The following is a 24908-nucleotide window of genomic DNA, read 5'->3' on the forward strand; positions in this document are numbered from 1 at the left end:
AGTAAAATGGTCTATTTCTCTCTCTAATCCCTGATTGTTACAGGTCTCACGTTATCCTCATTCTGCTGTTTGGAACTAAAACAGATTCCCAAACCTCTTGCATCTCCACTACCTCAACAGCATACCCTAAGATGCTTCAGGATAAATCATTTTCATAGCTGCACTCCCATCATCCAGCCCTGCTACACACACACTCCCTCATGATTCTGGGTGAAATGAATTTGTCAGCCAGAAAGTCTATCTGACTAGACATAACTCAGCACACAGGCAAGATGGAGATCTGACAGGATTAGAGCCAAAAGGTCTAAGTATATGAATGGCAAACATCTGGCCCTTACCTTTTTTTTTATCTAGTATGCTGTTAGTTTGTGAAACTATCCACAATCCTGTTCATACTTAATGGGTGTCTTCAATATTCAGTGGTGTTCGTAGGCAAAATTTCTCCAGGAGAACTTGTGACTCTACCATCCGCTATTAATATTCCCATTTTTTTTCAGTACACGTGATAGGGCATTCCCTCAAGGAACAGCTCCTTCAACCACCTCATAAAGTCCAACCATTTTTTGTTCACAAGTATTTGCCTTTAGGCAAATCCTATATCAAACAGTCTAATGCAGTTGTTTAAGTGAAACTTGGTTTTTTCTATTAGTAGAGAAGACACTGGAGCAAAGGAAGGAAGGAAACAGGATGAGGAAAGCAAATCAGCTAATGATTGGTAGTTCATTGATCCTTCTAAACTTCTGCTTCCAAAGAAGCTGCAAGCACTGTCATCACCAATCTTCCCAGGACCTGCTCACATTTCTTGCTAGCTGGCCGACATTTTCTGCTTCCACCCTGTAACATTATCCCTCTTCAAGTCATTATTATATCAGAACGTATTCTTTTGAACTGCAGTGAAAATTATGATATTCCTCAGCTTTACCTTATTAAAAATCATCTTTATTAAGATGAGGAGGCAACGATGGCTTCAGTGGGAATGGTTATTTTAAGGGTTTGGATTCGGTTTTCTTTTGGTTTCTGGTTGCTCCAAACCTGCAGGAGAACATAATGTTTGTCAGTGTAAGACCTAGAACACAGCATCCAATGACACCGTTTTGCCATTATCAATAAAATAATGTAGTAGAGAGCATGCACATAAAATGGATAAAGCTCTCACCAGTTGTCAACAGTGCTTGATTCTGGAGCAGAGATTTGGAGTCTCTTCTGTAGTTCTTCCAAATGATTTGTAAGAAAATACTTCAGAGAAGACATCAAGCATTTCATATTAAGTGTATACTAAATAAGGAAGTTAAGTTGTAGGCACAATCTTATATCTGCAATTAATCCTATGCCAATAAAGGAAGAGAGAGTTAATTCTTCAGTCCATCCTTAGCTGGTGAAAACTTGGATATAAAATTCAGTGTGCCACCAAATTACCCCCCACATCAATTTGACAGATTCCCCCAGCTCAGCTTCAGACTAAGCTACCTGGGCATCTGTGCACTTAACCAGATAATTGATAACCGAAGCATTGCTTCCCTGCTGAGCCCAGGATACAGCCAAAAAATTATTCCCACCCACTTGCTCACGCTCCACACCTCCCCACACAGAATGGGTAGGTCTTCTTTCTTAGTAACAGTCCTTGGCTCAGCAGGACACAAGTATAGATATGGCCTTAGACTACACTTCTGAGGCTGTTTCCAGCATCCAGGTTTTTTTTGAGTGATTATATGAGATACCTGGGGTATATTTCTCAGAGGCAGGGCCATCAAAAGTCTGCACACTTAATTATGTAAATCAGATTTTCAGAACAAAAAGGCGCTTAGCATGCCTTTCAAAAACTCCTGACAAATAATGTGTGCAGATATATATAGGAAATTTCCTATAGGAATTTTTAACTTAGGCATTGAATGGCCAGATTCTGAATCCATCAACTGACCATGCATACAGCACCGCTGAACTTCTGCATGCCTCTGGGACAGAAGACAGCAGGGTTAGGGACAGACATTATACATAAAGCAGTTTAAGTGATCAGAAACTGTTTTAAACCTGTAACAGAACAGATGTTCAGTGCACATAAACCAGTTTGAAAATGGCTAAAAACCAGTTTGAGATAAACCTGGTGGAATGTAGTATCAGACTTAACTGATTTGGCTGCAACTGGTTTATGCAATGTCTGTCCTAGACCCTTTTCTGGTTTAAATGAAATCGGACTCCCCCGCACCCCTCATGCTTTCTGGGCTGGGTGGGGCTCTGTGCTCCACAGCAGAGTTGGCTCCTCCCCTCTGATCCCTGGCTGCAGCTTCAGCAGTATCTGCAGGTGTGTGCTTGGCTCCTGCTCTCCCCCTCCCCTCCCCACTCTCTGCTAAGCAGGCATTCCCCCATCCCTCGCAGACAGCTCTCAGCACTAGCTAGCAAACCACATGCTGGCTACAGTCCTTGCTGTGGCACACAGGACGAAGGCAGAATCAACAGGTACCTGGTAATATCCCTCTGTTGTTTTCTTAATGGGTTGATAAACACTGAGTTAGGGGCGATAAACGTTTCCTGCTGGGCTGCTCGGGGGAGGGGGGTACCCCTCCCTCATCATAGTGTCCTGCTGGGGCATGGCCACGCCCCACTCAGCACAGCTCTGTTCAAGGGAAGGGAGGGCTGCTTTAGTGCCCCCCCCCCACACACCCCAGCTTCTAGCCCGAGCTACTGCAGGCGTGTGTCTGCATTTCTGGGATGTCTTTCTGGTTCCAAACTGATTTAACCTAGCCAGGTTAGACTGACCTGCAAAGATTGAATCAATTCAGGCTCAGGCTCTTTGAATGTCTGTCCCTAGCCCAGCTGTTTGGGGCACAGCAGAGTGCGCAAGAAATTGGGAGACGAGCATTCTTAAAATTCCATTGTAGTGTCTAACATCCAGGCAGAGAAGACACCCATTCACTTTTACATGATGTCTCTCAACAATATAAACAATAAACTGCATGAAAATAACTTTATCTTCCTGGAGACACTAGCTGAATGTGACTAGGACAAATGATTCTTAGGAGAGTAAATACCTCAGGCTTGAGTTTAACTATTACAGAAACTTTCCCAGCAGGGTCACCAAAATCTATTGTATAGATTCAATGTTTTTCTTTTTCAACATCCGTGTGCAGAAAAGGCTTTCGTCAAACACAGCCCTTCCCATCCTCACTTCATTGTATAGACACACCCTGAGATTTTCTTTTTCTTTGCATGACTTTCTTCTCCAAGCTAATTAAGTTAGTGCACTCCTATCTGTCAGCTGACAATTGATCCACATGCTCACAGGTACATTTCTTTTTTGTTCATACTTCTCTGACACAATAAATTGCGGAACAAAGCTATACCACTTCCATGGTGCTTCTGTGAGTGTCACCAAGAAGCATGCCCCACCCATCCACTCCCATCACATGTCAAACCCAGAAATGAGATAGCGAAGCTATGCTGTGAGCATCGTCTGTCCTCATTCTCAGGGTTTCTATGGTAGGGAATGCCTTTAGCGCCTGGAGCAGGTGGTCAGGACATGTTCCTTGGCAGCTCTCTCAAACACTGTAGTATCACTATATACATGCTTACCATGATCTGGGCATGCCTGTCTATAACAGTGCATTTGCTTTGCTTTAAGCAGGAAAGCCATGAGGTGAACAACCATTGAGTGGCTAACTAAAAATAATCGCTATTCCCCATGACAGACAAGGAAACAGAAGAAATATCTTTCCTAGGAGTACAGCTGGTCACACATTTTCTGAAAGAATGGTTTTTTTAGGAAAATGTAGTTGAAATTAAAATTATCTGAAGGAACCAATTCATCTTAATTGCATTTCATTTATTAAAAAAAGTTATATATCTGGTTTAAGCAAATGGACTACTAAAGAATTTAGCCTCATTTTCTGTCTATTAAAGGAATTACATTTCACCTAGAGATGGCTAAATATTTCCTTTGGGAATGATTTCTCAGTGGAAGATGCTCCTTTTTTGCAAAACTGACATCTTCCATAGAGAAAATTGAAATGCTGGCACCCTATCTGCTCCCCAGGAGAAATACCAAGATTGAGCTCTCCAATTCTCTGCCTCCCTCCCTCAATTTCTTTCTCTTTCCACCATACCAGTGGTTGGAGTCAAGGGATGTGTCCACACATGCAAGCACATATGCCTGCAGCTCAAACAGAAGTAGTGCAAATTTGAGCCAGGGCTTTTTGCCTCAGCACACGTGCTTGGACATGCACTTTGTTTTGGAGCAAATTGTGCCACCTGGGAAAAAATAACCCTCCCTGGCTCCTCCCAGATCTGCAGCCAGGAGAAGCTAGAGACCGGAGCCAGCACCTGTGCTGTCCCCAGCAATATAAAAAGCCGTCCAGGCAAGTAGCTCAGGGAGTATATCAGGATTGATATACTAGCAATCAGGAGCTACTGGGGCCCAGCCAATTGGTACCTGGGGACACTACCCCTTGTGCCAGCTGGACTGCTGAAGCAGCCCTGAAAGTTCCCTGCACCCTCTACCCACTGCAGCAGCTTGGCAGTGGGGGCTGCTGCCTGGCTGTGACCTGCTGCATACCTGCCAGATGGGGACTGCGCATTCACTAGAGGCATCATCCCCTCTGGGCCTCTGTGGGCTGTGGTTGCAGGGTTGGCCTCTATGCGGCACTACTGGCATATGTGCCAGGCCATCTGGGCAGCTATTGCCCGGAAAATGTTCTGGGTGTAGTGGCCTGCTTTGGGCTGTCAAAGCATGTCCTCCTGGCCTCATTTGGCCAGCTGGGCCAAGGTGGAAAACTGAAAATTCCCTGATAAAAAAAAACCCCAAGTCACTCTGTAAAATACCCCAAAATCCATGTTATTCCACAAGTAAAACAAAAGACCACTAAAGAGAAAGAGAGAGATAAAGAGAGAGACCAGTTGGACAATGTTTTATTGATATATCTACAGTGTTAAAGCACATTTCTTATTATAATATTAAAGTGAACTCTGAACACAGGTTTCATGTATTCATGAATACAAGAATATATATTTTGCTGCCCTCCCAGAGGGGCTATTGCCCCTGCAGGGGCCACCACCTCCTCTGCAAGGCCCATATACCCCACCCCAGCCCCCCAATTGCTGCCCCACATGATCCCATCCCCTGCCAGCTGCTGCAGCCCCCCTGATCACTACCACCACCCAGCCCCACCCCCCACTTCCTCAGACCCCCCCAATGGTTACTCTGCCCAGCCTCACCCCCCACTTGCACCCCAAGGTCCCCATGGTTTCCCCCACAACCCCAGGCACCTTCACTTTAAAGAAGAAAAAAAAAAAAAGAGGGGCAGGGAAACAGGAGAAAAAGCCTCTACTTACCCTAGAAGTAAGTCTGGGGGGCCGCCAGGGCCCCCCTCCTGGACAGCACAGGGCAGCAGGGGGCAAGAGGGCCTGGGCTGCAGCCACTGGGCCTGGCCCTCTGCCCCACACTGTGGGGGGCAGGGCCTCAGTCAGCCAGACAGAAGTCAGACTGCTGGTAAGTGCTGAGATTTGTATTTTTCAAACTATGGTGTGGGGGGGGGGGCTGGGATTGGGGAGGAATTGGGGGGATGGGGAGGGATGGGGCCAGGCAGGGCAGGATTTGGAGGGTTCAGGGGGCTTGGAGGGCTGGGAGGGGGAGGGGCTGGGCAGAAAAGTGATTGGGGAAGGGTCTGGGGGGCTGGCAGGGGATGAGGGCAGGCAGAGCAGGGATGAGGGGCTAGGGGAGTGGACGGGGCCAGCAGGGTTCTCCCCATGGTCCCCTTCCCCATCCTCCAGCCCCCATGACCCCTTACTTACAAACACTGGAGCCCTGGTGCTGAACATGCGGCCTAGCCGGCCGCACGTTTCAGCACCAGGGTGAGGGACCAACCACAGAGACACTCTGGCAGCCAGAGCATCTCCGTGGAGGACCCAGCTCTTGGTTGACTCAGGGCATGGTCTGGGATCATGCCCTGCTCTGCTTTTTTAAACTTCAGCTTTTTTAGACCCCTAGATATCCAGGAGCCTAATTTTCTCCCCAGGCTGCAAACTTGCAGTGAGGGAAACATTTTTTCGTTCCTGCACATGCCTCTCGCCCCATGTCAAAGGAGTTTGAGATGGGGAAGAGGTATGTATGCACTCATCTGGATGTGCCCAAAGAGGCTGAGTGTACCAGCTCTCTACTCTAGCTGCCAAACCCAGGAAGTGAGCTAACTGCCCCAAGCTGCTTGCTTCTCAAGCTTTCCAACCTAACTGCCATTGTCAATTTGACTCTCTGGCAATTGACAAGATCCTTACAGAGTTTGGATGGCTTCAGCTTCTAGCCACTGATTCCTATTATCCTTTTCTCATTCCCATTATGCTAGAATAAAAGAAGCCCTTTGGTACCCAGTATTTTTTTTTCTTTGGAGGTACTCACATTGTATAATCAAGTCACCTCTCAATTTTCTTTTTGAAAAGCTAAATAGATTGTGCACTTTACATCTCTCACAGTAAAGCATCTCTCTAGCCCTTGGCTGCATTTTATAGCTATTTTCTGCATGCTTTTCAATGAACTTTTAAAAACATAGATAATAGAACTGTATGAAGTATTCCAGGTATCACATGCTTATTCCTACTCATTTCTACCTTGTTTGTGCATCCATAGAGCCTTTGTTTATGCACTAGGAGCCTATGCCGACCTGGTTGTCCTCTATGACGCCCATGTTCATTTGAAACATTTTTTTCTAGGATGCAATTCCATATTTTTTAGCTATAACTCACAATCATTGTTCCTAAGATATATAACTTGGCAATTGTACTAAAATAGTTTTAATTTTAATGGACTCCAGTTATGAAGAAACCCCTCTATTCCATGTCACTTACATAATCTTTACATTCTTTATTACTTGCCCAATCTTTGTGTTATTCACAATTTTTATCTACAACAATGTTCCAGGTCATTAGTGAATAGTGTTGGGTTTAACACCAATCTCAGAGAATGCAGCTACTGCAGCCTTCCAACCCCCGGGGGTGCCTGATGTGCCTCCACAACTGGAAGTTTGCAGAAACTGCAATCTCCTAGCTGTGGGAGTGCTTTATGCACCTCTGGGGCTGGAAGATTTCAGCCACACCCCACAGCTGCTGGGACACTTCATAGAGCCTCCAGGGCTACAAAACTGCAATACCTTGATCCATAGCTTCAGGGGTGATCCATGTACGCTAAGGGCTGGGAGATCATAGCTGTACCCCCCAGCTGTCAGAACTCAGACTCCACAGCTGCCACGCACTGCCAGGACTGAGAATCTCCTCAGCTGCAGGACTCCCAGCTCTGGTTGGGTATGGTGCACCCCTCCAGCTGGATGCCTGGTCAGCTGACTGGGGTTCCCAGCCACAGGGAAGACCCTGCTATACATGCAAATTAAAGCTGGATAGCAACCAGTACATTTTTTTGAGATCTGATTTCATAGCTAGTTAAACCTTTCTATGGCATGATAGGTACCTTATGGCTAGGGACATAAGTTATACATAAACTGGTTTAAGTGATCAGAAACTGATTTAAACCTGTAACAGAACAGAAGTTCAGTGCGAATAAACCAGTTTCAAAATGGCTGAAACTAGTTTAAGACAAACCTAGTTGAATGTAGTATCATACTTAACTGATTTAGGTCAAATTGGTTTATGCCCCAGACCCCTTCCTGGTTCAAGTTAAATCATATCTCACAGCATCCTGGGATTCTTTGCAGCTATGTGCTAGGCTGTGCTGTCTGCTCAAAGAAAGCAGGGCTGGCCCCACCCCCCTGCTGTATAGCTGGAGCAGGGAAAGCTGGCTGACAAGGGGGTGGAGATGAGAAACTCAGCTGGGGACACAACCTGCTTCGCCTGGTGGGGGTGCAGCAGCTCCTCCAGACTTTTCCCACTGGAGTGGAGGGGGTGAGGGGGTGGGTGTGGGACAGCAGGCTCAAGTGGAGGAGGATTAACACCCCCTGCCTCTCCTCTCCCATCAGCATGGGACTCCAGCCAGGTTCTGCCTAGCTCTTCCCCCCTGCTCATGGCTCAGCATGGCCCGGGACTCCCAGAGCCCCTGTCCCAGCCAGGGGACAATCCTGCTGCACCTTCCCTGCGCTGGCTGGGGTTTTGCTTGGGGCAGCCCAGGAACAAAGGCTAGATCATGGAGGGGAGTGGTAGCAGGGGAATAGAGGAGAGCAAAACCAGCCCCAGGTCCAGGTGGGGACACACACAGAGCAGAGCACAGAGGGATTGTGGCAGTGGTGGCTCCTTCCTGGAAGCAACTCCTGCCAAGCAGAGGGACCTAGGCTGGGAGGGTCAGAGAAGGGGCTCAAGTGTGTGTCTGCTCTAGCCTGGGGCAGAGTTAAGCCAAACTGAACACACAACAGGAGGAGAAGCTCCTTCCCAGAGGCTCCTTCTACCCACTGAAGTGGCACCCAAGCCAGCCCTAGCCCTGGCAGCAGTGCACACAGTGTGGGCTTGCACCAGCAGTGCCTGAAGTTGGACAAGGGCACCAAGAAACTGGGCGGTGCAATGTTGGATGCCAAGCTGAGCTAAACACTAGGATGCTTCATGGACTCCAAGGTGGACAGGCTCAAGGGCTCCCTGGGCAGTACCATGCTGCCATATGGTACTTGCTGGATGGCCTCAGCCCCCAGCACTACTACCTGCAGTCACCCAGGCCACCAGGCACCGAGCTGGGTGTGCCCTGCTCACTCTTCTCCTACGTGTAGGTGGTGCAGCACAGCTTCATTTACCAAGCATGGGATGCTACAGCTTCCCTGCTGCTGCCATTGCGGGGCTGGCCCAGGCCATACTGGTAGGCACCACCCATGCTGCCTGCCCTGCTGAACTGCATTTGGCTGATAAGCAGGCAGGCAGTGGCAGCAGGGAAGCCACCTGGGGCAACATGGAGCTGTAGGGGTATTGTCCTGCACCTGACCCTTGATACACAGGGCTGTGCTGTACTGCCACTGGGTAGGGGAAAAGAAAGCAGGGAACCCATCTCGGTGCCCAGTGGCCCAGGTGGTGGCAGGTAGTGTGCCTGAGGCCATCCAGTAAGTGCTGCACAGTGGAGGCTGATGTAACCAACTCCTCCTCACCATCTCCAAAGGAGGAATACTCTGTTCTGGTCTGGACCTGCAGAGAGAAAACCAGGAAAGCCAAGGCTGCAATGGAACTCCAGCTAGCTACAGATATCAAGAAAAATAAAAAGTCCTTTTTTTAGATATATGGGGAGCAGGAGGAAAAGCAAGAGCAACATTGGACCCCTGCTAAACCAGATGGGACAATTGACAACCAATGCCCATGAAAAAGCAAACTTGCTTAATGGGTACTTTGCATCAGTTTTTCCACCAGTCCCATGGGATGCCCCTGCCCACTGTGGGTCAGGGAGGTCCAGGTGAGGGAGATTCCTTGCCCTCCATTGAAGCTGACCTCGTGAAGGAATACCTTGACAGGCTGCACACCTTTAACTCAGCCAGCTCTGATGGTTTATACTCAAGGGTACTCCAGGAGCTGGCAAGCATCATAGCTCATCCCCTGGCACGGATCTTAGAGAACTCCTGGTGCTCTGGTGAAGTGCCCGAAGATTGGAAGAAGGCCAATGTCGTGCTTCTCTTCAAGAAAGGGAGGAAAATAGATCCAGCAAACTACAGGCCCGTCAGCCTGATGTCTGTCCTGGGGAAGGTCTTGGAAAAGATTATAAAAGAAGCCATCCTTAACAGACTAGCTGATGACAATATCCTGAGAGATATCCAGCACAGGTTTGTTGCGGGTAGGTCTTGCTTGAACAATCTCATTTCCTTTTATGACCAGGTGACCTATCACCTGGACAAGGGGGAAGAGTTTGCTGTCGTACATCATGACTTCAAAAAAGCCTTCAATCTATTATCCCATGATCACCTCTTGAGAAAACTGGTTAACTGCTGCCTTGACCTCACCATGATGCACTGGCTGGGGAATTGGCTCCACGGCAGGACACAGAGGGTGGTGGTTGACAGAAGCCAATTGTTTTGGTGCACTGTCAAGGCTCTGTCCTAGGGCCTATACTGTTTAACATCTTCATCAATGATAGTTTCATAGTTTCATAGCTGGTAGAGTCATAAGGGACCTGAGCAGATCATCAAGTCTGCCCCCCCCTGCCATGGCAAGTTAGAGTACTGTGGTCAAAGGACCCTGGCAAGGTGTTCATCAATGATACGGACATTGGCATCAGAAGCGGGCTGGCCAAGTTTGCCAATGACACCAAATTCTGGGGTAAAGCACCCACACCTGAGGATAAGAAGGTGAGCCAGGCAGATCTTGACAGGCTTGTGAAATGGGCAGATGAGAACCTGATGGTGTTCAACACCGAAAAATGCTAGGTTCTGCACCTTGGAAGGAAAAACCTGCAGCATGCTTATAGGCTCAGCAGTACTACACTGGTTAGCACTACAGATGAAAGACACTTGGGGGTCATGATTCACCACAAGATGAACATGAGCCTTCAATGTAATGCTGCGGCTAGTAAAGCAAACAAAACACTGGCTTGCATCCATAGATTCTTCTCAAGCAAATCCCGGGACATCATTTTCCCATTTTACTCTGCCTTGGTGAGGCCACAGCTGGAGTACTGCATCCAGTTTTCGGCTCTGCAATTCAAAAAGGACGTGGAGAAGCTTGAGAGAGTGCAGAGGAGAGCCACACACATGATCAAAGGTCAGGAAAGCAGACCTTATGATGAGACGCTGAGAGCCATGAGACTCTTCAGCCTAGAAAAGCACAGGCTCAGGGGTGATCTGGTGGCCACCTATAAGTTTATCAGGGGTGCTCATCAGGATTTGGGGGAATGTCTGTTTGCCAGAGCACCCCAAGGGGATGACAAGATCAAATGGTCATAAACTCCCCCGCGACCAATTCAGGCTGGACATAAGGAAGAACATTTTTACTGTCTGACCCCCAAGGTTTGGAATAGACTGCCGCCAAAGGCACCCACTTGAATGCCTTCAAGACACATTTGGATTCTTATCTTGCTGGGATCCTGTGATCCCTGCTGACTTCCTGCCCATGGGACAGGAGGCTGAACTCAATCCTCTGGGGTCCCTTCCATGTCTATGAAACCTATGAAACCTGGGAAGCTTATCTGGCTTAGAGCCCATGAAGGGGCCTTGCACCTAACGAGCGAAACGAATAAATAGGTAAGCTACAGGGGCCAAGGCAACACTGGGACAAGGGGGTCAGTACACACATCCACAGGAGGCCTCAAATGCCTCTACGCAAATGCTCGTAGTATGGGTGACAAGCAGGAGGAACTCACCCTCCTGCTATTTGACACCAGCCCAGACATAGTGGGGATCACTGAAACATGGTGGGACTCAACGCATGACTCGGCGGTGAATGTCAAGGGCTATAGGTTGTACAGGAGGGACAGCATAGGAAGGAGAGGTGGGGGCGTGGCACCCTATATCAAGGAGGAATATACATCCTTGTCAATTAGCAACGAGTCAGAGGAAGGGCACTCTGAAGTGCTTTGGGTTAAAGTGCAAGCTGTCGAGGGGAAAGAGACATAACGGTGGGGGACTACTACAGACCTCCCAACCAGGGGGAAGAGCTTGACCAGGAATTCTAAGGTCAGCTCACTGAGGTAGTGAAGTCTAAGGATGTGGTAGTCATGGGGGACCTGAACTTCCCCGACATCTGCTGGGAAGAACAGTCGGCCAGGTCTGACCGCTCACATAGGTTCTTAGACAGAGTGCAGGACCTCCATCTAACCCAGGAGGTGCACAGCCCCACCAGGGGAGACGCCTTGTTGGACCTAGTGCTGGTCACGGGTGATGACCTGGTGAGGGGGCTGCGGGTGCTCGACCACCTGGGCGACAGTGATCATCGCCTGCTGGAATTCACCACCAAGCGCAAGGTGGCAAAGGCCTGCAGTAAGGCAGTAGCCCTATATTTCAGGAGGGCAAACTTCAACGAGCTAAGGAGGATAGTTGGGGAAGCACTGAGGTCCTAGAGGGGAGGGGAGCCAGGTGTCCAAGGAGAGTGGTCGCTCCTTAAGGAGATGATCCTCCAAGCCCAAAGGAAGGTAATCCCAATGAGGATTAAAGGGAGCAGGAGGGCACACAAGCCTCCATGGCTCACCAAGAGCATCTGGGAATGTCTCCTTGCTAAAAGCGTTTCCATTCACCCAATGGAAAGAAGGGGACATCACCAGGGACGACTATACTGCAGTCGCTCGGGGATGTAGGGGGGCAGTCAGGAAGGTCAAGGCAGAGATGGAACTGGGACTAGCTTCCCAGATTAAGGACAATAAGAAGTCCTTCTTTAAATACATAGGGGGTAAAAAGAAGGTTCTGGGTAATGTGGGACCCCTGCAGGGCACGTTAGGAAATTTGGTCATCACACCAGATGACAAAGCTAACATGCTTAACAATTTCTTTGCCTCCATCTTCCTAAGTAGAGACCAGAACAGTCACCTCCCTGCTGGGCCCCCCTCGGGCCCCAGGGGAGGCACACCTGGGCCAAGGGTTAGTGAGGAACTAGTTAGGGAGCTTCTGGAGGGACTGGATGTATTCAAGTCAGCCGGTCTGAATGATCTCCACCCTAGAGTTCTAAAGGAATTGGCCAAGGTCATTGCAGGACCCCTGGCATGGCTTTACGAGCGCTCGTGGTGCTCTGGTGTGGTGCCAGAGGACTGGAAGAGGGCCAACGTGGTTCCCATCTTCAAAAAGGGGAAGAAGGAGGACCTGGGAAATTATAGGCCAGTTAGTCTTACCTCAATCCTAGGCAAGCTGTTTGAGAAAATTATTCTGGCACACATCCACAAGGGGCCAGCTGGGGACTGCATGCTTAGGGGCAACCAACACGGGTTCATCAGTGGCAGGTCCTGTCAGACCAACCTGGTGGCCTTCTGCGATCAGATCACCAAATCATTAGATGCAGGGGTAGCAGTGGATATAGTCTTCCTGGATTTCCAGAAGGCTTTCGACACTGTCTCTCACCCCATTCTCATCAAGAAACTGGGGGACTGCGGTGTCAACACCCACACAGTCAACTGGGTCGCCAGCTGGCTGGAGGGCTGCACCCAGAGGGTGGTAGTGGATGGGTCCTTTTCAACCTGGAAGGACGTGGGCAGTGGGGTTCCGCAGGGCTCGGTCCTCGGGCCCGCACTGTTCAACATCTTCATCAGTGACTTGGACGAGGGGGTTCAACATCTTCATCAGTGAAAAGCACTCTGTTCAAATTTGCTGATGACACTAAGATCTGGGGGGATGTGGGCATACTAGAAGGAAGCAACAGACTACAATCAGACCTAGACAGGTTACAAAGGTGGGCAGACGAGAATAGGATGGGATTCAACACAGACAAGTGCAAAGTGATGCACCTGGGGAGGAACAACCGGCACCATACCTACAGGTTGGGGAACTCCCCTCTTGTCAGCACAGAGGCAGAAAAGGATCTTGGAGTCATCACTGACTCCAAGATGAACACGGGCCGGCAGTGTGTGGAGGCAGTCAGGAAGGCCAGCTGTACCTTGTCATACATCCACAGATGCATCTCGAGCAGGTCCAAGGAGGTGATACTCCCCCTCTATGCGACACTGGTCAGGCCACAGCTGGAGTACTGCATCCAGTTCTGGGCGCCACACTTCAAGAGGGATGTGGACAACATGGAGAGGGTCCAGAGGAGGGCCACTCGCATGATCAGGGCACAGCAGGGCAGGCCATACGAGGTGAGGCTACAGGACCTGAACCTGTTCAGCCTCCACAGGAGAAGGCTGAGGGGGGATCTAGTGGCCTGTTATAAACCAGTCAGAGGGGATCAGCAGGCATTGGGGGAGTCCCTGTTCCCCCGAGCACTGCCAGGAGTGACCAGGTATAACGGTCACAAGCTGGTGGAGGGTAGATTCAGGCTGGATATCAGGAGGCGCTACTTCACGGTCAGGGCGGCTATCTGGAACCAACTTCCAAGAGAAGTGGTGCAGGCTCCTACCCTGGGGGTCTTTAAGAGGAGGCTAGATGAACACTTTGCTGGGGTCGTTTGACCCCACTACTCTTTCCTGCCATGGCAGGGGGTCGGACTAGATAATCTACTCAGGTCCCTTCCAGCCCTAGAAACTATGAAACTAACCCAGCTTGGCCTTCAGCATCATGCCACCCAGCTTCTTGGTGCCCTTGTCCAGGTCCTGGCACTGCTGGGGCAAGCCTGCACTGTGCACACCACCATGGGAGTTGGGGCTGGGGCCGGCCCAGGTGCCACTCTCCAGTGGGTAGAAGGGGCCACGAGGCAGAAGCTTCTCCCTCAGCTGCATGCTCAGCTTGTCTTTGCCCTGGGCTAGCATGGACATACACTTGAGCCTGTTCCAAGCCAGGCCCGAGCCTGGGTCCCTCTGCTTGGCAGGGCTCATGTCCAGGATGGAGCCACCACCACTGTGATCTCTCTGTGCTCTGCTCTGTGCATGTCCCAACCTGGGCTTTGGGCCAAGGTTCCCTCTAAGGTGCACACACACGGCTGTGCACAACTCAAAGTCAGGCCGCGCACAGCCTTTTCAAGACCACACACCGGGAGAGGAGCTGAAAGTAAGCTCTGAGACGAGACAAGGCGAAGCAGGGTCAGGGGCCTGGTGTAGGCTCTGCCAGCTCTGAGGAACTGCTCCACTCCCCTGCATCGCTTTGGGGAGTGAGGAGGCATATGGCATCAGGGCCGGGGAGTGGAGCAGTTGCCTGGAGCTGGCAGAGCTGCACTTAGGGCAGGCAGTGGGTCCTCCCCAAGGTGAGGCAAGGCAGGGATGGAGGGTGGGGACTGGGGCCTGGCACAGGCTCCGTTGCCTCTGGAAAAATTCTCCATGGGCTCTGCCAGCTCCGGGGAAGTGCTCCACTCCCCGGCCCTGATGCCATGTGCCTTCTCGCTCCCTGAGGTGATGTGAGGGAGCGGAGCATTTCTCCGGAGCTAGCAGAGCCCATGCCAGCCCCCAGCTTCTGGCCCCTGGCCCCAGCCCCCTAAATTTAATGTATTTTAAATTATCTCATGAACCAGAATATTTTTCAAAGCACAAATTGGAGAATTGTTTTGATTTTTTTATGTGCCTTTTTTTAAAATTTTGTTGGAATAATTTGTTTTGTTTGTATTCCAATATGGAATTGTTAAGCACATTAAAAAGTACAAGATGATGCTCAGATCCCAGTGTAATGGTGGCCACATATGTGCCTTAGCTAGATGGAACCTTTGATGTAGCAAATAAAGTATGGACAGTAGTCAACAGACATGGGGTCTTATACAAACTTCCATGTAATCTTTGGCCACTACCTTTTGAATCATTGGCTAATGAAGTACAATCAAGTAATTAATGGATGAGACAAGAAACAAAGACAAAGTGGTTTAGCAGACATTCAGCTAATTCAAAAATGAGTGGGTAACAGTATGAAATGTCTAGAGTGATTCTATACATAGGATGCCATTCACTCCAGTGAAGCACATTACTGGTTATATATTTTTAAGACATTAGACAAACCAGCAAACCAGAAGTCTCTTGTTTCCCTTAGGAATGAATCCACATAACTCTGCCATGGACTCTTGTTTAAATTGTCTTAAGGCCTAAAGAATGATTTCAATCACAGGAGGCTTGCAAAATATTTTTAAAAGGAATAAAGGAATGGATGCCTCCAAGCTCAATGATAGAAGTTGCTCTCCCAAACATATGATCACCTGCAGCAATGCAGGCAGAACACACTAAACAGGTAAAACCAGAATGAATGAGTAAAAAGCCAATGTGATGCCTAGGAAACTGGTACAAGTTGTTTGTGACTTGACTAGAGCAAAACTATAGTTACAGTTATAACTTATTTCCTTTATTTTTCTTCCCATCCAGCTGTCTCAAGAAAGCCTGAAAGTTTTGCCTGAAAGTTTAAATCCAAAGTGCCTAGTTAGAAGCTAATAGGAATAGTAAATCTAGGTTTAGGGGACAAGGCTATTTAGTTATATATGATATTTTAAACAGGTGTTTCATTTTTTAAATGTCTTCTAAGACCTTGGATGTGAAGTCATATCTCAAAAATGGCAAGGTGTAGAAATCCCACTAAGACTTAAAAACTTCCATTCAATGAGTTGGAACACTTTCATCTTGTTTTTGCAATTTTCACCCATCTTATTCTATTCTCTGTAGTATATGAGCACTTTCTAGTAGCAACTTAAACAATAGGAGTCTGGTCATTCCTTGTTTGTTCTCTCATCCCCTGCCCAGGGGAGAGATGCATTGCATATGTGGTAAAGCAGGTATTGAGAACCTATGGCCTGCAGGATATATCTGGCCAAGCTTTCTGTAGTGTTTCAGTAGTAGGGGGATTCAGTAGCATTTTTTGGAGAGGGAGAGGGAAGATTGCCTTCCCTGCACAGTAACAGGGAAAGGCAGCAGTAGTGGCCAGATCAAAAGACCACCAAACCAGGGGGAGAGCTTAATCTGGAGTTCACCCGAGAATTGACTGAGGCTGCACGTGCACATGACATGGTCATTATGGGTGATTTTAATTATCCAGGCATCTCCTGGGAGGAACACTCAGCCGAGTTAGAATGGTTGCGATCCTTCCTGACCTGTGTCGAGGAGCTCTCCCTGACCCAGGAGATGCATGGGCCAACCAGAGGTGATGCTCTGCTACAGTTGGTCCTGGCCAAAGGAGATGACCTGGTGACCAACTTAAATATAGAGGGAAGTCTGGACAACAGCAACCATGAAACCATCGTGTTCACTGTCTGACGTAAGGTAGGTAAATCAGATAGTGGGATTGAAGTCGTGGACTTCAAAAATGCAAATTTCAACAAGCTGAGGTCACTAGTATGGCAAGTGCTGCAAGGACCAGGGACCAAAGGCAAAAGATGTGCATGAAGAGCAGTTGTTCCTTAAGGACATGATCCTTTAAGCACAAAGGAAGTGCATTCCCATGCTGAAGGACTGGGCAGGGAAACAGGAAAATCATGATCCTCTTAAGAAAGAGGCTTATAAACAACGGAAGCTTGGGGTGGGCCCCAAGAAGGACTATTCTACGATGGCCCGCATTTGCAGGGAACAGCTAAGACAGGCTAAAGTGGTGACCAAGCTTAGATTAGTAATGAGAATCAAGGACAGAAAGTCCTTCTTTAGGTACATAGGGAGCAGGAGGAAAACAAATGGGAGTGTGGGGCCATTGCTCTACAACTCAGGAGAGCTGGTTACCAGCACCCAGAAGAAAGCTGAACTCCTGAATAACTATTTTGCCTTGGTCTTTCACCAGATGAAGGGGAAAACCACACCAGGTAGAGTAGAGGATGAGCACAGTAGGAATAACTGCCTTCCTGCTATTGCTGTAGAATTGGTGTATGACCAATTAATAAAATTAGAAGTATACAAGTCAGCAGGATCAGATGATCTTCATCCGAGAGTGCTGAAAGAGCTGGCTGAAATCATTGCAGAACCCCTGGCAAAACTCTTCCACAACTCATGGTGCTCTGGAGAAGTCCCTGAGGACTGGAAAAGGGCAATGTTGTGCCCAGCCACAAGAAGGGCAAGGACAAGGACCCGGGTAACTATAAGTCAATCAGCCTAACTTTCATCCTAGAGAAAATCATAGAAAGTGCATCGAGTAGTCTATCTGCAATAAGCTTGCAGAAGATAAGATTCTGAATGACAGCCAGCAGGCAGATCAACCTCAGCTCCTTCTATGACCAGGTAACTTGCCACCTGGACACAAAAGAGCAGGCTGACATTGTATACCTACACTTCCAAAAGGCCTTTGATCCAAGAAAATCGGAGGATTGTGGACTTAACTCCAAGACAGTCAGGGGAGTGAGAAACTGGCTGCAGGATAGGACCCAGAGAGTCATTGTGAACGGATCCGTGTCATCCTGGCGAGAAGTAGGCAGCTGTCCCCCACAGGGGTCGGTGCTCAGTCCAGTACTTTTCAACATCTTTATTAACGATTTGGATGTGGGAGTGAATAGCTCACTGGCCAAGTTCACAGACAACACCAAGTTATGGGGAAGCGAGGTTACGCTTGAAGATAGCCTATAGTTAATAGGCAGACCTAGACAGGCTAGTAAGTTGGGCAGATAGGAACCTGATGAAGTTCAATGGTGAGAAATATAAAGTGCTCCACCTCAGGATAAGCAACCCTCAACACACCCACAGGCTTAGTGGCACCAAACTAACTAGCACCATGAATGAAAGGGACCTGGGGGTAACAATAGATCACAGTATAAATATGAGCCGGCAATGCCATAACCAGTAGGGCAAATAATACTCTGGCATGCATCAAGTGATGCATCTCCAGCAAAACCAAGGAGGTGATTCTTCCACTCTACTCAGCACTGGTGAGACTGGAGCTGGAGTACTGCGTCAAGTTCTGGGTACCACACTTTAACAAGGACATGGACAAGGTTGAGAGAGTCCAAAGAAGAGCCACCTGTATGATCAGAGTCTTAAAAGGCAAGCCATACGAGGAAAGGCTGGGGGATCTGGGACTCTTCAGCCTGAAGAAAAGAAGACTGAGAAGGGACCTGGTAGTAGCTTACCGCTACACTGGGGAGTACATCAAGGGCTTGGTGAGCAACTGTTCAGCAGGGCACCAGAGGAGAAAACCAGGAGTAACGGCCACAAACTGTTGGAAGACCAATTCAGGCTCAACATTAGGAAAAACGTCTTCACAGTTAGGGTGCCTAGACTGTGGAATAAGCTCCCTCCAGAGGAGGTACAATCACCTACCCTAGAAATCTTCTACAGGAGACTAGACAGTCACTTTGCTGGGGTCACCTGATCCCCAGTTATCTTTCCTGGTTAGTGCAGGGGGCTGGACCTGATGGTCTTCTGATGTCTTTTCCAGCCTTACAATCAATGAATCTATGAAGAGTGCCAGCCCTCCTTGGACAGAGCTAGGTAATTTCAGCCCACTGTCCCTGAAGTGTTGCAAGCCTCTGGGGTAGAAAATCTGGCTTTGGAGGAGTTTGGGGTTTTGGTGGTAAAGCAGGCAGGATTTGAAAGTGCTGCTTTCACAAAGGAAACTCAAAATCATTATCCCATTTTATACAAGGGGAAACTCAGGCACGAAGAGGTGAAGTGATTTTCTCAAGGTCATATACGAAGTTCAGTCACAGAACCAGGAAGAGTCCCAAGTCTCTTTCGACTCCCAGTCCACCAGGCCACACAACCTCCTTAATAAAATAGTATCAGCAATTTCTTATTATGCTTTCTACCTTCAAAGAACTTCTCCCTCCACCAAAGAGAAAGCATGTGGTTTGGTATCCTCTTACAACACTAAAGAAGAAGATTCTTCAATGGTGTCTGCAGAACTCTCTCCCCTTTCTCCAGATATTCATATATTCCCCATCACAATAGCATGTTGAACAGTCTCTTAAACTGTGACATGTTCATGTACACACACATTAAGGAGAATTTATCTTACCCCCTTAAAAGTGGTGTTATTGAAAAAGCTTGACCTTCTTGGTATCCCCCCCCTGCTACTTGCTCAAACCCAACTAAGTCTGGGTTTCTCTATCACTTACAGATGCTTTCCTTCTTCTATATTCTTTCTTTCTTTCTTCTATTTTCCCTTACCTGCTCACTGCTTCCCTCCCCACTGATCTTCCTCTTTTTCCACACCCTACCAATATATGTTTCACTCTCACTTTACCTTCTTCTCTACACATCACCATACACCTTTTCCTCCATCTCTCTCCACTGCAGAATAGGCACTTTTTATATACTCCTTGGGAACTGCATTTCAAGCATTCTTCTTCCTTCCTTCTCCCCACCATTTTTTATCTTCTTTTGGCTTCCATTCCACAGAATTATGCACTACAGGTTGAGCTCTTAGTTACATCTGTCTTCTATATCTACATACTCTCTTTTCTAATCCCATCCCACAGAGGATGTAGTCATCAGGATTTTCATATTATCATCTCTCCCTTTTCTTCCAGGATAACATCGTCCTCAGGTGGGGACTGTCTTTCCCAGTCCCCACCAGCCCCCTTTCTCTCCCACCTCCTCCCCCATAATTCTTGTTTTACTGAAGCAAGCTCCAACTCCTTGTAATGTCACATAGGCATTACACATGTAGGTTATGAAGAGAGATTACATATTAGAGCTGACTGGAAAATGTTCAGTGAAATGTTTTTCCCAAAGAAAAATGCTGTCAAAGCCAAAATATTTCATAAATTTAATCATAAAGTTCTCTTGGGTTCAAGAACAATGAGAAAGATAGATACCTTCAAACTGAAAACTTGTTCTTTTCAATCTGAAAAGGGAAGTTTCAAGAGATTCTATTTCATAAAAGCATCATGGAAGGCAGGCAATTTTTGAAACCTTGTACAACAGTGTGTAAAATATTATTGTTATTTCCTACTCAGTATTTTTTCCTACTCAGTTATCCAGAAAGGTGAAGGATGAAGGCACCTGTGTGCAGTCTCAGTTTCACGGCATCCAACTCACAGATCAATTAAGTAATCATTTCTGGGTCAGGGTCTCCTCATTTGACCTTTTATCTAAATCTGTATGGTCCAACTTTCTCCAGTCGTTTTTTCTCAGGCTGCTGTAAATCTCCCACATATGAAGCAGTGCTGCTAACTTTTCCTGTTTTATCAGAAGTCTCATGACATTTGTGGTTTTGCTTACAGACTCTTGCAATGTACTGCTCAGCTTTATTTAATGAAAAGTAATAAGAAGGAAGGTGAGCCTTCCCCATGCTGTCTGCAATGCCTAGCAACAATGCAGATGGTAAGAGGGGAACAGCTAGCACTAGCTGGAGATTTTAGACAGGAAAAAATTGACAATGAATAGAATCATATGCATCCCCTACCTATTTGAGAGGTAAAAAGAAAAGGAGCAAGCAGTGTGCCATCATCCCCCATAAGACTTCTGGTAGGAGGAGGGGAGGAAAAATGGAAAGGTGGAGGGAAATATCCTGCCCAAACCACTTTTCCATAAGCTTCCCACAGAGCTTGAGTGTGAGGAGAAAGGGACTTTGCCACAATATATAAAAATTATTTGGATTATGAAAAACCAAATAGTAGGTATATATCAGGCAAGTGTGATGAAAAGAAGGTAGACTGCAAACAGGATGAATAATTAGGTACCAGCATTTGGCTTTTTTTTAAACCTATTTTAATATATATCTTAGCAATGCCAGAGACATTAATATAAGCTAGAGACAAAGAAAGAGGAAAGAGTAACAGAAGTCTAGTGTGAGGATGCTGGCAAGTGTAAGAAAGCCATATGAAGCAGAACTCCAAAAATATTAGGAGGGAAAGAGAGAGAAAAAGAAAGAAGTGGGGGAGGGGGAGTAAAGTTAAAGGCCTCTTTCTCCCCACATGCATACAAAAAGAAATTAAATACCCATTGTACGTAAGGGTATATGTAAAGGACCAAACAATACGTAAGAGTATGAAAATTACAGCAAGACAATACTGGAACAAACCTATTATTTAATATTGACCCATAGGCATCTTATTTATTATACTGATTTCTAAAAGGGATTTTACTTTCAGAGGTTGCTGTCTGATTTTAAGTGGTCTTCCAAAAGTACATTGTAAATAACCATATTGCTTTCCATTTAACTTCTATCTGAATCGATTGTCACATTTGTCATAATTCTGCAACTGGATTCATAGCATGCCGGAGTTGTTCATCAGATCTTTTTTCAATACTTTCCAGCTGATTTTCCAAACAGGAACTTTTTTACTTAAGCAATAATGAAGTCTCGAACACAACTTTCTGGAGGCTTATTGCAGATTTCAAGTGCATTGTAAAGCAGAAGATTAAAAGGACAGAAAGTGTGCAATCAGCTTGCCAAACTGTGCCATATAGAGTATTTTTTATAAACTGCACATAGAAATTATAAATGGAGAACAGGAATACTCCCTCTTACACTGGAAACTAACAAAAATGTACATAATTATGCAACTGTAAATATAGGTTAATTTAACTGTGCTGCTTAATGTGAAACACTAATAATTGCAAATACATATAAATTGCTCCTGTTTTTTGAAATATGAAAAACCCTACTGATGCTTACTTTGCTTTTATCAGGCCTAAAAGGAAGACTGGAGTTTAACTAATCAATGGCCTGATTTAAAGGAGAAACATTTCCAGATTTCTATTCTGACTGTCCAAATCATTTTTAATATCCAGCATAATATAAGATGATCTCTAATAATTAAGACTGGACTCATAAACAATTCTATTACTTTAAGGGAATAATCTCAGAAAACAGATGCCTTGTAGAATAAGTGTTCTTATTGTAGTACATCTTTTTGTGTGGTATTGACTGTTTCTTATCCATGGGGGGCACTCTATCTCCACATTACATTAAACAGACATGTAGTACCTCTCTCCCAACTACTCAGACTGATGACTTCATAACTTCAGTTGCTCCTCTGAGTTTCTAATCGCGCTCCTAGCAAAGAGCTAAGTAGCTGCACAGTTGAAAACATCTGGACTCAGCTCAGTCACTTCCCTATGGTTCCTGGATAACGTACTTTATATCTCCCAAAGAGCTTTTAACAGCACTCTTCTCTTCCACCCCTTCCATGAAGACTCACTTGAAGCCTGTTGGTTTGTTTTTAAAAAGCCAAACAGTCCTCCTCAACATCCCTTACCTTATGATGACAAACATGACCAGTGAGTTGCCCACTAAGCCAACCACAAAGACCATGGAGTAGACAGCGGTGATGATAATTGGGATAGCTGGGGAAATGTTGGTGTGGTTCTGCTGCAAGTCCTCGTAGGCATCACTGGCATTGTTGTCATAGTCGGTCCAGCCCAGAAGCTTGCTGCTGCTGGTGCTGGGAAGGAAGCAGGAACCTGGGGAGCAGGTAGAGCCTGGCTCTTCACGAAAAATTTGTACTGGGGACCCCATGAGGGCCACCACAGGCGGAGAAGAGATGTGTACAAGAATGGAGGCTGAATAAGTCAAATACACTAGAAAGAAACAGGAAAGGGAATGAAACAGGACATGCAAATACTGACAGGGCATTAAAAGATGCTAGATTTCAAATTTGTGGGGTGGGGGTAAGGATGGGAGGTTTGTTTTAGTAAGCACCAACTTAAGCAAATCACACTGAACTGAACATCTGCATTTTTAAAATCCTTTGGCTGTTTAATGCAACAGATGAGTACTAATAAATGCTTCACAAGATGTTTGGCTAAAGTTTTGCTTCACTCACAAGATTACACTTTAGGAACAAACAGCAGAGATACCTTATGCTCTAGAAAGAGTTTAGGTCCAGTCCTCTGCCTTCACCCTCCATTCCCCTATCCCCATTCCATAAATCAAACATAGTCCTAATCACTGAGCTTTCTTACTTCAGCTACCCTGAAGAACAGTGAAGAGAAAAACCTTACAACCTCCCCTGCCCCCATTCCCAATTTGCTTGCCATTTTCCATAAGTCTTTTCCCTTTAGATGCAAGTTGAGCTTTATTTTTAATTAGAAAAGAAATAGTAATAAAAATTACCTCTTTCTGTCCTGGAAAAGGAGTCGTCCCCAGACAAATCCTTAGAAGTACAGATACATCCTTTTATTTGTTGGAGGCATCACTGATCTTTTAGGACTTCTGAACCTGGAGCATCTGCATCTCTGGAGAGGTAGGAATGCACTGGAAGTTGAGCAGAATCCCAGGCATGAGCTCCCAAGTAGCAGCAGCAGCAGCAGCTTCCGCTGCTGCTACAACTCCAGCCACTTCCCCTTTCTATCCTCCCTCTCTCTGTGTCTCTCCCACTCTGCCAGGTCTCTGGCAGCACTCTGCACTAATGCACATATTCTCCTCTCTCTCAGTCCCAGCAGCTCAAAAGCTCACATGACTTCTATCTAAACACCGACAGGCAGATTCAGTAAATTCCACAGTAAATGGATGCATCACTTTATATATTTTTCCAGGTTGTTCCCCCCACTCCCCCGGCCCCCCACACACAATTTCTCCCTTCACAGGTAGTGTTAAGTACTAAAGAAATGCTACTTATTCCCTATGTAAATATTCTAAATCTTGATGACTAGCTAGCAGAGATTACAAAAATCAGAAATTTCAGATGAAGCCATGCTTGACTTGCCTGGTCTTTTATTTTTTGGTAGAGGGAGCACTGAAGTGTGATGGCTGATCTCAACTGTTCCTTATTGTATAGCTTGAGAAGGCCAGTAAAGAGGACATTAGGAAAGTTTTCTAGGCTGAAACTCTGCAGAAAAGAGAGTTAAGGAAGCTTAGGTAGAATATGGTTTCCCTGAGTTAAATAACCTTCCTGGTACGGTATTAGGAGAAAGGAGATTTTTTTTTTAAACTCTTAACTATCATCACATGACACCTTAGAATTATGCTCTGCCAGAAATCAATTCCTCCACTGGGAAGGTGGGTATGCTTGAAGAGATTACACCATAAACTATATACCAAAGCAGACATAGCAGAGGGGAACATGCACTTCATCTCCCTAAAGGCTGAATATCAGATGAAAATATTCAATCATGCCAGTATTTGGATCCTATAGTATTCAGTGCATTATTTAATTAACCAAGCCCCAAGTGGGGGTGAAGATCCCCTCCCCCCAGCATGACTTGTAAACGCTAAATTAGAAAGCTGATATGATATTTCTAATGGCCCATTCCAAGGGAAGAAGGGAGAGAAGCTGTCCATAAGAATTCATAGCAGGATAGCAGGTCTCCCTCCAAGGAAAAACAGCAGGCAGTAGTCTGCCATGTTTTAGGAAAAATTTTGTGCTGTGGAAGGAATAAGGTGCTGTGTGTTCCTACTCTGTAATATAGAGACTGAACTCTATGCTTTTACCTATACACTTTATATTAAAGCTGAGCTCTTTTTTCCCAAAATTCCTGGACCATCCTAGCTACAATATCACTCATCATCCTTCATTTTTATAATATTGTTGCTTTGCAGTCCTCTAATCAGGTTAATAAAAGAGAAAAAGAGGTCATCATTTCATTTGAAGAGTTATCTGTGATTAAATGAACCTTA

General features: G+C 46.5%; 1 protein-coding gene across 1 annotated transcript in view; it reads right to left on the bottom strand.

Annotated features, from left to right (window-relative positions):
* The window catches only part of OPRK1 (opioid receptor kappa 1), a 35118-nt gene extending 12266 nt beyond the window's left edge, over window positions 1-22852 (bottom strand). Inside the window, exon 1 of the mRNA XM_090037323.1 lies at window positions 22549-22852. Coding sequence (XP_089893449.1) covers window positions 22549-22808 — 260 coding nt within the window. The 5' untranslated portion in view covers window positions 22809-22852. The remainder of the gene's footprint in view (window positions 1-22548) is intronic.
* Between the last annotated feature and the right edge of the window lie 2056 nt (window positions 22853-24908).

The sequence above is a fragment of the Crocodylus siamensis genome, chromosome 3 (assembly GCF_052110815.1).
Source record: "Crocodylus siamensis isolate JL-2025a chromosome 3, ASM5211081v1, whole genome shotgun sequence".
NCBI classification, from domain to species: domain Eukaryota; kingdom Metazoa; phylum Chordata; order Crocodylia; family Crocodylidae; genus Crocodylus; species Crocodylus siamensis.